This window comes from Esox lucius, chromosome 9, assembly GCF_011004845.1.
Source record: "Esox lucius isolate fEsoLuc1 chromosome 9, fEsoLuc1.pri, whole genome shotgun sequence".
Classification (NCBI taxonomy): Eukaryota; Metazoa; Chordata; class Actinopteri; order Esociformes; family Esocidae; genus Esox; species Esox lucius.
This window is the reverse complement of record NC_047577.1, coordinates 8,488,617-8,501,182: the sequence shown is the minus strand read 5'-3', so window position 1 is coordinate 8,501,182 and position 12,566 is coordinate 8,488,617. Positions and strand designations below refer to the sequence as shown.

At 39.7% G+C, this 12,566-nt stretch overlaps 1 protein-coding gene across 4 annotated transcripts; it reads left to right on the top strand.

Moving 5' to 3' along the window:
• Window positions 1-5,893: 5,893 nt before the first annotated feature.
• LOC114839810 (Fc receptor-like protein 5) lies at window positions 5,894-12,263 on the top strand. 4 transcript variants are annotated; one of them, XM_029122284.2, is made up of 8 exons: window positions 5,894-7,598; window positions 8,711-9,767; window positions 9,971-10,225; window positions 10,312-10,575; window positions 10,750-10,840; window positions 10,916-10,970; window positions 11,486-11,575; window positions 11,666-12,263. In XM_029122284.2, exons 3-8 carry the CDS (start codon window positions 9,985-9,987, stop codon window positions 11,696-11,698), a joined length of 774 nt encoding a protein of 257 aa, XP_028978117.1. In that variant the 5' UTR covers window positions 5,894-7,598; window positions 8,711-9,767; window positions 9,971-9,984; the 3' UTR covers window positions 11,699-12,263. The 4 variants fall into 4 exon arrangements, with proteins under 4 accessions (XP_028978117.1, XP_028978118.1, XP_034149955.1 ...); XM_029122285.2 differs by having other exon boundaries at window positions 5,894-8,786; window positions 9,117-9,767; XM_034294064.1 differs by having other exon boundaries at window positions 5,894-9,767.
• Window positions 12,264-12,566: the final 303 nt, after the last annotated feature.

Below are 12,566 nucleotides of genomic sequence, written 5' to 3'. Positions count from 1 at the left end.
TCCAAAAAGTATTGAAGCCACCTCATTCCAGCTAATGTAGCACTTTAGTTGGACTGCTTTTGGATCTCTGACATCTGCATCTGGTCATTTCATGTGTGGATTATAGACAACATTACATTCAGTAGCTACTAGTAAACCACACCACTGTTCTTTTCTCCACAAGAACTTTCTGTGGGTTGCTCCTGGCTTTGACAACCATGCCTAGTTTCAAAATGGAGCTTGATTGATCGAGGCATATTGCCTATTTAAACTGTTGTTTCCATTCAGAACACAAAATACGAGCATGTTTTAATAATGTTCATCAACAAAGTAAAAGTGAACAGCCCTCTACAACCTCAAAACAGGGTTCAGACTATAATGTTGACATCATGGATTGTCAGTCCTTTCCTCCATAAGTGTGTACAGAAACAGTTTATAATGGCCAGCCTAAGGCACACCTGTGCAATAATCATGCTATCTAATCAGCATCTTGATATGCCACACCTGTGAGGTGGATGGATTATCTCGGCAAAGGAGAAGTCCTCACTAACACAGATTTAGACAGATTTGTGAACAATATTTGAGCGAAACAGGCCTTTTGTGTATGTAGAGAAAGTCTTAGATCTTTGAGTTCAGCTCATGATAAATGGGGGCAAAAACAAAAGTGTTGCGTTTATAATTTTGTTCAGTGTAATTAGGAATTACATTGTCAAGGACATTATTATTTGAATGGGGAGCTCAAGGCTAGAACATTGGAAGATTCATAAGCATGTTAAGAGTTTGCAAATTTAAATGTGATTCAATTTAGAACTCAGATGTGCAAGGCAACACATAGTTTACATAAAACACTGACCTGTTTTGACCAAAAAATGTTTGTACTTTTCATTGTGTTATACGGCATAAAGCATTAACAATATATTTTCATGTTTCTAAGCCTGCAGGTAAAAATACCACAATGGTGTTGAAAACCACAGGAAGTGTGTTTGTCGTCGTTCTCTGGTCTGTGACAGGTATGGCCTCTTATCTTTGTAGTTGCTCAGGTTAACACATTTAATATTCTAAAAATTCATTAATATTGTTTTTTTTTTTGGTCTGCTCTGTTAGCTATTACTTTATACAGAAGGTACCCAGCTCCTCTGGGTTATTAACTGAGTGAATAACCTGACGATTGAATAGTCAGTATGAAAGCTGATGTTGTGGTAGGAGCGTTGCTGACCAAAAAAAACACTTGAGATTCCTATCTATGTTAATTTGTATTTCACAACTCTGTGAGGCACTCAAATGCTGTTTTTGCATTTAGACTCAACTCAAAAAGTGCTGCAACAAAATGTGGACCCATCTTGCTCTTAGCGAGAGCCAGTAGTCCCTGGCTTAATGTTGTTACCATTTGTCTGACTGTGTTTCAGGGGTACTGGGTCAGGGTGGCTGGGGTGTGACCTACTCCACTCAGAGTATCTGTGCCTTGAAGGGGTCAACAGTGGAGATGTCCTGCTCTTATACTTTTCCCTATGGAACAGTCACATCAACCTTCTGGTTCACTAATATTAATGATGTGAGTCTGATTGATAACCGAAAATACAAAGGCCGTGTGATCTACCATAGCGATGATAAGAATGGCCACAAAGTGACCATCAAAGACCTGAGAGGGACTGACTCAGCTGTGTACAAGTTCAGATTTATTACAGATCAGGCTGGAGGGAAATGGATTGGCACATCTGGAGTCACCCTGTCTGTCACAGGTACAGTGATAAACTATGTTGGCCTTTTTTGCCTCCTGCCATGTCATTATTGTGAATAAGAATGTGTTCTTTACTGAATTGCATGGTAAAAAAAAAAGGTTAAACAATATATAAAGTTATTTAAACTAGTTCTGATATAATAATCTAGATTTCTATTTTTATAACATAAGTAATTATATAAAATGCCAGAATGCTTTAAAAAAATGCTGTTTATTCCATCAGATCTACAGGTTGAGATGACTCCTGCTACAGTGACTGAGGGACAGAATGTAACACTGACCTGTATCACATCCTGTCCTCTGACTGACAACCCCACCTACATCTGGTACAAGAATGGACAACCTTTAACCAACCAAAATACAATTTCTAACAAATGGATCCTAAAACTGGTCAGAAATGAGGACAGAGGCAGATACTCCTGTGCTGTGGAAGGTCATGAGGATTTCCCCTCCCCAGAGCACACTGTCAATGTCCAATGTAAGTCTTTTTTATGCAACTCAAGAATTAAGTCATTTATGTCTTAAGTCCTTGCAAGGGCCAGTTATACTCATTCTGTCCACCAGATGGCCCAAAGAACACCTCAGTGTCAGTCAGTCCCTCTGGTGAAATAGTGGAGGACAGTTCATTGACTCTGTTCTGCACCAGTGATGCCAACCCACCTGTGGACAAATACACCTGGTACAAGAAGACTGTAACCTCACCAAAAGCATCAGGACAGAGTTACAGCATCACTAACATCTGAGAGATCTGAGGACAGTGGAGAATATTACTGTGAGGTCAGGAATGGAAGAGGATCTAACAACTCTACAGCTCTGATGATCATTGTTGCAAGTAAAATTTAATCTTCAATACTTTAATAGAGAATAAAATCCTGATCAATATACTTTGTCTTTTCATGCTTTGGTTTATAATTATAAATGGGCTTATTACTTAAAATATTATTTCATATTTTGTGATATCTCCTTTTTTTCTATTCCCATGTCAAATCCTCCTGGCGCCCATTTTGCAGGAAAAAAAGTATTAGTTATACTTGCATCTGTAGGAATCACAGTGGTTGTTCTGGTTCTCATCCTCTGTTTCTCTGGATTCATCTGGTTCAGGTGAGGGAAATTTTTCATAGCATTAAACCATGAGAACTTAGATTAGTAATCAATGTCATGCATTCACGCATTCATTACCAAAACAGGAAGAGGTCTTCCAAATCCACCTCCGAGACGAAGGGCAAGGCAGATGATGGGCTGGTAAGTTGCCTGGATTCAGAAATGGAGTGAGGGATCCTAGGAATCCTAACATTCACAGGAGCAAATAAGTCCCAGGATTGTGGAGGGCAGAAAAAAAAAACCTGTTCCTTTTATGCCTCAAACATAACAAGTGGTTCAGACAGAGAACGCCACACATTAGTTTAACCATTTTCTGGAGACAAGCAGAACAACACATCACTTGTTTTGGCTTTAGGTTATACTTCTCTGGGGTAACTCACTGATCACATGACCATGTTGTGGATACCACTAATAACAATATCAACACAATAATATCATTAATAACTACACCCATAGACAATGACCAAGGTACACAGTACAGATCCCCCATGAAAAGGTAACAGAACCAAACAGGTGGAGGCAGGGTGGTGGGTGGGTTCACATCCACCTGCTAGTAGACCAGGACAAAACAAACTGAGTAACCTAATGATTAAATATTCAGTATGAAATATTTATTCTGATTGGAGCGTCCCGATGTCAGCTGATACGTCACTGACCAATGACCACTCGGGTTTGCATTCTTTTTATATTCTTTTGGGTTTATTTTACTAAAGGAAGTGCAGTGACCTCTCCCACCATATGTTTGCCCCTGGCAGTCAGACGTGTATAATTACATGATTAAAACCGGACCATGAGATGGGAAATTGGCTGCGACGGTGAATATGACAAATATCTGTTCTTCATGCAAGATTTCCTCACATTAACTGTCATCTCCTCAGGGAGACCCTGTATATGAGAACCTCTCCAGTAGGATCATGAGATCTTCCACAGCACAGACAAAGACAACAGACACAGTGGATGATGGACATGTAAGTCTGTTGGTGTCAGAAAATCACTGGGGTGAATGATTATGTTTGTGGAACATTGTCTAATGTTTCCTGTCCTCTTCACCCATCAGGGAGACTCCAATCCTATTTATGAAAACCTCTGAACAACGATCGTGACCCCTACTGCAAATGGTGACCTGACATCCCTGTTTTCTCCCAGTTTCTGATGGTCTGTCCCCAGCTAGAGCTGTCCACTGAAATGTTCCTAGTTAACCCCAGAATTGCATTTAAATGGTCCCCATCACTGAACTAAACTGGCTTGTTCACTCTGACCTGTTATCTGCAGGTTTGATCAGAGACACATTGAAACCAAAGCATATTAGGCATACCCAGTCAGAACATTTTGTGTAGGGTGCAGCCACAATTGATTGTTTTCGCGTGTCGCCACAGCATATGGAAACGCCCACCTGCCGGGCAAACCACTGTCCCCTACCATTGTCCAACTTCGACAACTGTTACCAGTAAAACTTTCATCATACTAAATACCAGATAGTTGCAGTGTCACTGGATGCGCTAACCGCGTACATTTTTTATTTGCAATCATACCTACATGTAATCACTGAATGTAGATATGATTGCAACTGATGCAACCAACTCCAATGGTCTAGCTAAAGGTAGGGAGATAGACTTGTGTCGTTAGCTAAATTAATAACAAAGTTCATACAGGACAAAATTGCACCAATCCAACCTTCTCCACAGGAACCCAGGCTGTCAATGGTGGGTCATTTAAACAGTAAGAATGTTTTACCTAACATTGGGAAAACGTTTATATTACTACCAGTACATTTGTCACAATATTCTGTGTAAAACTAGCTCCACTACGCTACATTGACCACCCATAGAACCAGGTAAATTAGCACTCAGCTTTGCTTTGACGATGATGAGTTTCTTCTCCTTCACCTCCCAAACAATTGCATTATTGACCCACTCTGATCGATGCTGCCTGTACTTTTGTACGCTCTCATTTTAGTAGCAGTGTAAGGGGATGGATTCTCCAAGGTATATAGTATAGTACACATCCTCAAAGTTCAGCTCCGGTTTGAATGTCACTGTTTTTAATGTAAACAATGCAGCGGGTGCTGTATTATGGGTCACAAGTGCCTAAGACTTTCTGTTTGTTGCATTCCTTTGTTTTACATGTTTTGTGAGGTGATCTAAACACTCATGGGCTGTAAAAGTAGAACATTTGACCGGCTTGTGCACTAGCTCCATAGAATGCCCAGTGTAAGACGCCATGTTTTAATGTTCTGCCCGCCAGGCTGTCAGAGCAACCATGTGACTGAAAACTATGAACTATCCATGATGTTAAGCTTACAGAAGAGCCCCATCTGGTGGAGGTGACCTGTAGGACAAGTGAAAGTTCAGAAGAGTCAATCACCCCCGAAAAGCAGTTTTAATTTCAGAGGAACATTAGTAAAGACAAATGTTAATTTAGAATAATGGGTCGGAATATTTTTACTCAATGAGGGAACCTGTGGCAAAGAACAGAGATCACAAAGAATAGAGAACACTTATTTTTAATTATTAATGAGTCAAATTTGAACTTAACATTAACTGTGATTTACAAGCAGCAAGTTGGTTGACAATTTCTGAATGATATTTTCATGACCAAAAAAGCAGATCAAACCAAAGGTAGAAAGTTTCCAATATGTTGTGGAGGAAAGGGAACACTGGTTTTAAATTAAGATACAGAAAGTTTATTTCTTCTACATTCCATGTTTAGCATTTTTAAAAGAAAAACATATTTTTTTGTTTAAATGAGCATGAACCCTCGTCAGGAAGAAATCCGCTTTGATGGTTCAGATTAAACTGCTCCCTCTGGTGGCTCCCTCTGGTGGCCAAGTTGACCTGCATTATAAATGGGATCATTAAAAAAATCATTGAACACCTTTTAAAAGAGACACTCTGGTCACATGGTTTCCTTCTAACCTATTAAATTAGAGAGAGCAGTAACCCCCCCCCAAAAAAAAAAATTATATTTGAATGTTAAGTATTTGTTATATATTTTTTCAATTTGAATGTTAAGTATTTGTTATATATGTTAAGTATTTTTAATGTGATGGTTAAATAAATAAATAAATCGGAATTTGATCGTGAAAATGTTGCTTTGTACCTTTTTGTATGTAGACTTGTTATCCGGTTTTATAAAAATGTTATCATTCTTCTTGCAATTGTGTTTCTTTTTGAATTCTGAATTATTGAAAGAAAAGTCAAATTCCTATATATTTTCTAAAGAACAATTACATCATGATTATTGGTTGAATTCAAGGACAGGGTGTTGCACCGTGCCAAGACTGCAGCACCAGTCTTCTTGTGAAATGTTTCATGATGTGGGAGAACACATACAAAGGGATCTATGACCATTGATCGTCGACCATCAGATGACCAGTGCAGGTGAACCCAGTGGTCGACCATCAGATGAACAGACCAGTTGAACCCAGTGGTCGGCCATCAGATGACCAGTCCAGTTGAACCCAGTGGTCGGCCATCAGATGACCAGTCCAGGTGAACCCAGTGGTCGACCATCAGATGACCAGTCCAGGTGAACCTAGTAGTCGGCCATTTGATCACCAGTCCAGTTAAACCCAGAGGGTGGCCATCAGACGACCAGTCCAGGTGAACCCAGTGGTCTACCATCAGATGCGAACCGGTCCAGTGAGTGCAGAATCTATAGCACAAAATTATCTAAGAATTTTCCCAGTTACTCCTACTAAAGGTAGTATGAACTAAATATTTATTAAACTAAATAAAGAATATACTGGCTTAGAGTTTCAGTGTCACAAGTGTAGGTGGAGAAGGAGCTGGTCGCAGGAGTTTGAGGAAGAAATTCGTTTCATTACTCAAGTTCAAATGCCATATTGGCGTTATTGTTTATTCTATTTTACTACCAGAAAAATATCGCCTTTTATTTTTCGTAACCGCATATTCCAAATTGCATAGTGTACTCCTCCCTCCCCACCCGAGCCCCTCTGTAGGTCTTTGGTACCAAATGTGTAGTAGAAACAGGAAAGTCTAGGGCCAACATTAGCATAAATCACTGGTGTAGCCCTGGTACTGGGTTAAAGGACCAGTGGAAATGCGACATAATATTATCATGATCAGTGAGCCCTGCCAAACCAAGAGCCCTGTGAATCATATCCACCCTTCCCTGCTTGAGCCACGGCCATCCACCTAAAACAATAGATTTAATCTATATCTGGCCTTTCCCACTCCATTTCAGTTCTTCAACTGATGTCCCCGATCTGGTGCGTTGAGCTTTTCACAAAAGCCTTGTGATTGAGGATGTCACCGCTCTGCCAGCATCTTGATCTCAAGCATAGAGTTGAATAGAGGGAACATCTCCTGTGTTTGTCACAATGGCTTCTGCTACATTCTAATATAGTCAATTTCTTCGTCTTCAACTACTTCTGTTACTCACCGTCCTAAAACACGTCCAAAAACCAAAGTTGCAGAATATAATGGCAGAATCGGATCGTGAACAGGTTTTCTAGCAAGTGTTTGCCCATTAAACAACTCTATGGTCCGAGAATAATTGTCAACCACAGATAAAAAAAAAATAAGCGAGAAAACTCTCTCAGTGTCAATTTTCCTCACACTATATGAGACGTGTTCCCTTCGCTCAGTGAGTACACTTTAAAACATCTATCTATTATTATTTGTATTTAGACAAAAATAAGTGTCCTCCTTTTTAGACATAGTGATGTCACTAGATATTTTGTCTTAAGTTTTGTTTGCAGGAACGCATAAGCAGCTGTAACCACTAGTCTACTCTTGTCCACCCTAACGATATGCTGGTGAGGCATGAATAGAAAACCTTACTTTCCTGTCTATCTGTGTACTAGATTGTGTATCTTCCCTGGTGGTGCTCTGACAGACCTGTACGGCAAGTCGATTGCTACTTGTTTCGGGGCTTTTTTGCAGCGTATTTGTCTTGTTAATGAGGACATCCAGTGAAGAGGCTAGGCTAGTAACTGACCAGTTGAATGGTCTGACAGCCTGAGTAACATCAGACACTTTGCACATTGTTTTATTTGTGTGTCTGTTCTAGACCATATGTAGAATAGGTCTGTGGTAGATTGATCATTTCTCATCTATGTATTTTTACCATTTATAAGTTGTATTCTAATTAAGAGATACAAATAAAACACATACAGGTCCAAAATGTATTGAAGCAACCTCAATCCAGCTACTGTATCACTTTAATTGGACTGCTTTTGGTTCTCTGAAGTCTGCATCTGCTCATATCATATGTTGATTAAGGGCAACTTTACATTCAGTAGCTACTAGTAAACCACGCCACTGTTCTTTTCTCCGCAATAACCTTCTGTGGATTTACCCTGGGTTTGCCAACCAAGCCTAGTTTCAAAATGGAGCTTGAATGACCGAGGCGTTTCGCCTTTTTTAACTGTTGTTTCCATGCACAAAATATGAGCACGTATTAATACAATGTTCATTAACAAAGTAAATGTGAACAGCCCTCTACAACCTCAAAACAGGGTTCAGACTATAATGTTGACATCATGCATTGTCAGTCCTTTCCTCCATAACTGTGCACAGAAACAGTTTCTATGGCCGTTTTTTTGTAATTAGGATAACGTCGTCAAGAACATTATTATTTGTCTAGAACACCAAGTCTAGAACACCAGAAGGTTCATAAGCATTTTAACGCAAATGATGAAGAGCATATTAAGGGTCTGTAAAATCGATTTCAAATGTAAATAGAATTCTGGCTGTTTCAATTTAGAACTCAGATGTGCAAGACAACACATTCAAAAATATTCCAGAAATTTGAAGTCAACCCAAAACACTGACCTGTTTTGACTACATTGTGTTTTTATACATTGTGTTGTATAAGACAACACTACATTGTCATATACCATTAACACTAGATTTTCATGTTTCTAAGACTGCAGGTAAGGATACAACAATGGTGTTGAGAACAACTGGAAGTGTTTTGGTGGTCTTTCTCTGGTCTGTAACAGGTATGGTCTCTTATCTTTGTAGTTGCTCTGGTTAACAAATGTAGTATTCTCAGAAGACAGTAATCATTGTTTAGTTTTTTTGGTCTGGTCTGTTAGCTATCCATTTAAACAGTACCAAGCTCCCCTGGTTTAACGCAATGCCTTCACCTGATCGTGTATACAGTATTATCATACATTATTATCAATAACAAAGTCAAGACCATAATATCATCAATAAATTTCCCCGTAGGCCTCCTTCAAATGTTTTTTTTGTTGCTACGTCTCTTGAAGACCCAACAAATCCATAATGACATTCTTATTATCTACGTTAACCATTTTTATTTTTAATAGTTGTTGCAGCCCTACACAGAACCAAGTGAGTGAGTCACATGACGATTGAATAGTCTGTATGAAATCGAAAACCGTGGTAGGAGCCATCAACAGTGTCAGCCGACACCTTGCTGACCAAAAAACACTTGAGTTTCCTGTCTATGTTAATTTGTATTTCACACATCTGTGAGGCACTCAAATGCTGTTTTTGCATTTTGACTCAACTCAAAAAGTGCTGCAACAAAATGTGGACTCAGCTTGCTCTTAGCGAGGGCCAATAGTGCCTGGCTTAATGTTGTCACCATTTGTCTGGCTGTGTTTCAGTGGTACTGGGTCAGGGTGACTGGGGTGTGACCTACTCCACTCAGAGTATCTGTGCCTTGAATGGGTCAACAGTGGAGCTGAGCTGCACCTACAAATATCCAAGTGGCCATAAAGTCACATCAACCTTCTGGTTCACTAGAAAAGATGCTGATGGGAATCTTGTGAACCTGAGTGATGATCCAGACTACAGAGGTCGTGTGACGTATCGTAGTGATGAGAAGAACAGCCACACCCTGATAATCACAGACCTGAGAGAGACCGACTCAGCTCAGTTCAAGTTCAGATTTATTACAGATCAGCCTGAAGGGAAATGGATTGGCACATCTGGAGTCACTCTGTCTGTCACAGGTACAGTGATAAACTATGCTGGCCTTTTTTGCCTCCTGCCATGTCATTATTGTGAATAAGAATTAGTTCTTTATTGAATTGCATGGTAAATAAAGGTTAAATAATATATAGACATTTAAACTGGTTCTGATCAAATAATCTTCTATTTATGTAACATTATATAAAATTCCAGAAAGCTTTTAAATACATGAGGTCTACATCAGTTCTACAGGTTGAGATGACTCCTGCTACAGTGACTGAGGGACAGAATGTAACACTGACCTGTATCACATCCTGTCCTCTGACTGACAACCCCACCTACATCTGGTACAAGAACAGACAACGTTTAAACAACAGAAATACCAGTTCTAACATACAGATCCTAAAACTGGTCAGCAGTGAGGACAGAGGCAGATACTCCTGTGCTGTGGAAGGTCATGAGGATTTCTCCTCCCCAGAGCACACTGTCAATGTCCAATGTAAGTCTTCTTTATGCAACACAAGTATTTCATAAATAATGTCTTAAGTCCTTGTAAGGGCCAATTTTACTTATTCTGTCCACCAGATGGCCCAAAAAACACTGCAGTGTCAGTCAGTCCCTCTGGTGAAATAATGGAGGGCAGTTCATTGACTCTGTTCTGCACCAGTGATGCCAACCCACCTGTGGACAAATACACCTGGTACAAGAAGACTGTAACCTCACCAAAAGCATCAGGACAGAGATATAGCATCACTAACATCAGATCTGAGGACAGTGGAGAATATTACTGTGAGGCTGAGAATGGAAGAGGATCTATGAATTCTACAGCTCTGATGATCACTGTTGCTGGTAACATTTAATATTCAATACTTGAATAGAGAAGAAATTCCTGATCATTATACTTTGTCCTATCATGCTTTGGTTTATAATTATAAATGGGATAACATTACTCAACATATTATTTAATATTGTGTGATATCTTTATCTTTTATATTTTTTGTTCCTATGTCTCCCATTTTGCAGGGGAAAAAATATTATTCATAACTGCATCTGTAGGAATCACAGTGGTTGTTCTGCTTATCATTCTCTGTCTCTCTGGATTCATCTGGTTCAGGTGAGGGAAACACATAGCATTCCACCATTAGCATCAATTCAGTGTTTTGCATTCACGCATTCATTCCCAAAACAGGAAGAGGTCTTCCAAATCCACCTCCGAGACGAAGGACAAGGCAGACGATGGGCTGGTAAGTTGCCTGGAATCAGAAATGGAGTGAGGGATGGCTTTGAAAATCCTAACATTCACAGGAGCAAATAAGTCACAGGATTGTGGATGGCAGAAAAAACACATTCCGCATGCTAGTAGACCATGACAAAACTGACTGAGTAACCTGATGATTAAATATTCAGTATGAAATCTGCTCAGCTGACATGTTGCTGAGCAATGACCACTCTGATTTCCTGTCTGGACAGGCTATGCGAAATTCTCTTGAATGAATGAATGAATGTTGATCTACTGAGTTGACATTGGTAATCTGTTGTGTGTGGTGGCGTTGCATTTTCTTACATTCTTTTGTGTTTGTTTTACTGAAGGAAGTGCAGTGACCTCTCCCACCATGTGTTTGTCCTTGGCAGTCAGACGTGTATAATTACATTAATAAAACCAGACCATGAGATGAGAAATTGGCTGTGACGGCGAATGTGATAAATGTCTGTTCTTTCATGCAACATTTCCTCACATTATCTGTCATCTCCTCATCAGAAAGACTCTATGTATGTGAACCTCTCCAGTAGGATCATGAGATCTTCCACAGCACAGACAAAGACAACAGACACAGTGGATGATGGACATGTAAGTCTGTTGGAGTCAGAAGATAACTAGGGTGAATGTTTACATTTTGTGGAACATTGTCTAATGTATCCTGTCCTCTTTACCCATCAGGGAGACTCCAATCCTATTTATAATAACCTCTGAACAATGGCTGTGACCCCTACTGCAAATGGTGACCTGACATCCCGGTTTTCTCCCAGTTTCTGATGGTCTGTCCCCATCACTGCACTAAACTGGCTTGTTCCCTCTGACCAGTTATCTGCAGGTTTGATCAGAGACACTTTGAAACCAAAGCATTTTAGACATACCCAGTCAGAAAAGTTTTTGTAGGGTGCAGCCACAATTGATTGTTTTCCTGTGTCCCGTGTCCCGAGAGCAAGACGTTAACTAGTTATACTTCTCATACTAAATGCCAGATAGTTGCAGTTCCATGGATGCGCTAACCACATATTGTATTTGCAATCATATCTACATGTAATCATTGTAATGAATGACATGATCTATTTTCAACTGCACCCGTGCAACCAACTCCAATGGTCTCACTAAAGTTAGTGAGGCTAGCTAAGCTAAACCTCTTGTTAAACATACGGCTTTAGCTAAATTAATAAAGTTAAAGGTGCCTTATGCAACTTAACGACCCCTATTGGCAGTGAGTTGTATAACTCCATTAGGCTCTGACATTGTCATTATAACTATGAGCATACTGACCTGTTTGAAGCAGTGTCACTTCCAACCATCGATTCTGGAACAATGAACACAGACTTTTGTTTCAAATGGGGTTAAAGTTGATGGACCTTTTCCATAACTACAGAACACAGAATAAACAAAGTAAACAGCTAAACCAATCTGGGCAACCTATTGCATTAGAAGCATTGCCATAATTCAGAGACTCATTGACAGTTATCTAGCGAACATGAAACCATAATTGTGCCAGTTAGCGCTAGCTGGAACAATAATGTGCCCACTTAGACCAATTTGCAGAAGCCTAAATCTAGCTAAAAGGCAAAATAAT

Coding starts and splice junctions, on each gene's coding strand:
- LOC114839810 (XM_029122283.1), top strand. CDS start 9,955: ATGAGGTCTACATCAGTTCTACAGGTTGAGATGACTCCTGCTACAGTG. Junction 10,576..10,749: donor TCTGATGATCACTGTTGCTG/GTAACATTTAAT, acceptor CCCATTTTGCAG/GGGAAAAAATATTATTCATA. Junction 11,576..11,665: donor ACACAGTGGATGATGGACAT/GTAAGTCTGTTG, acceptor TTTACCCATCAG/GGAGACTCCAATCCTATTTA.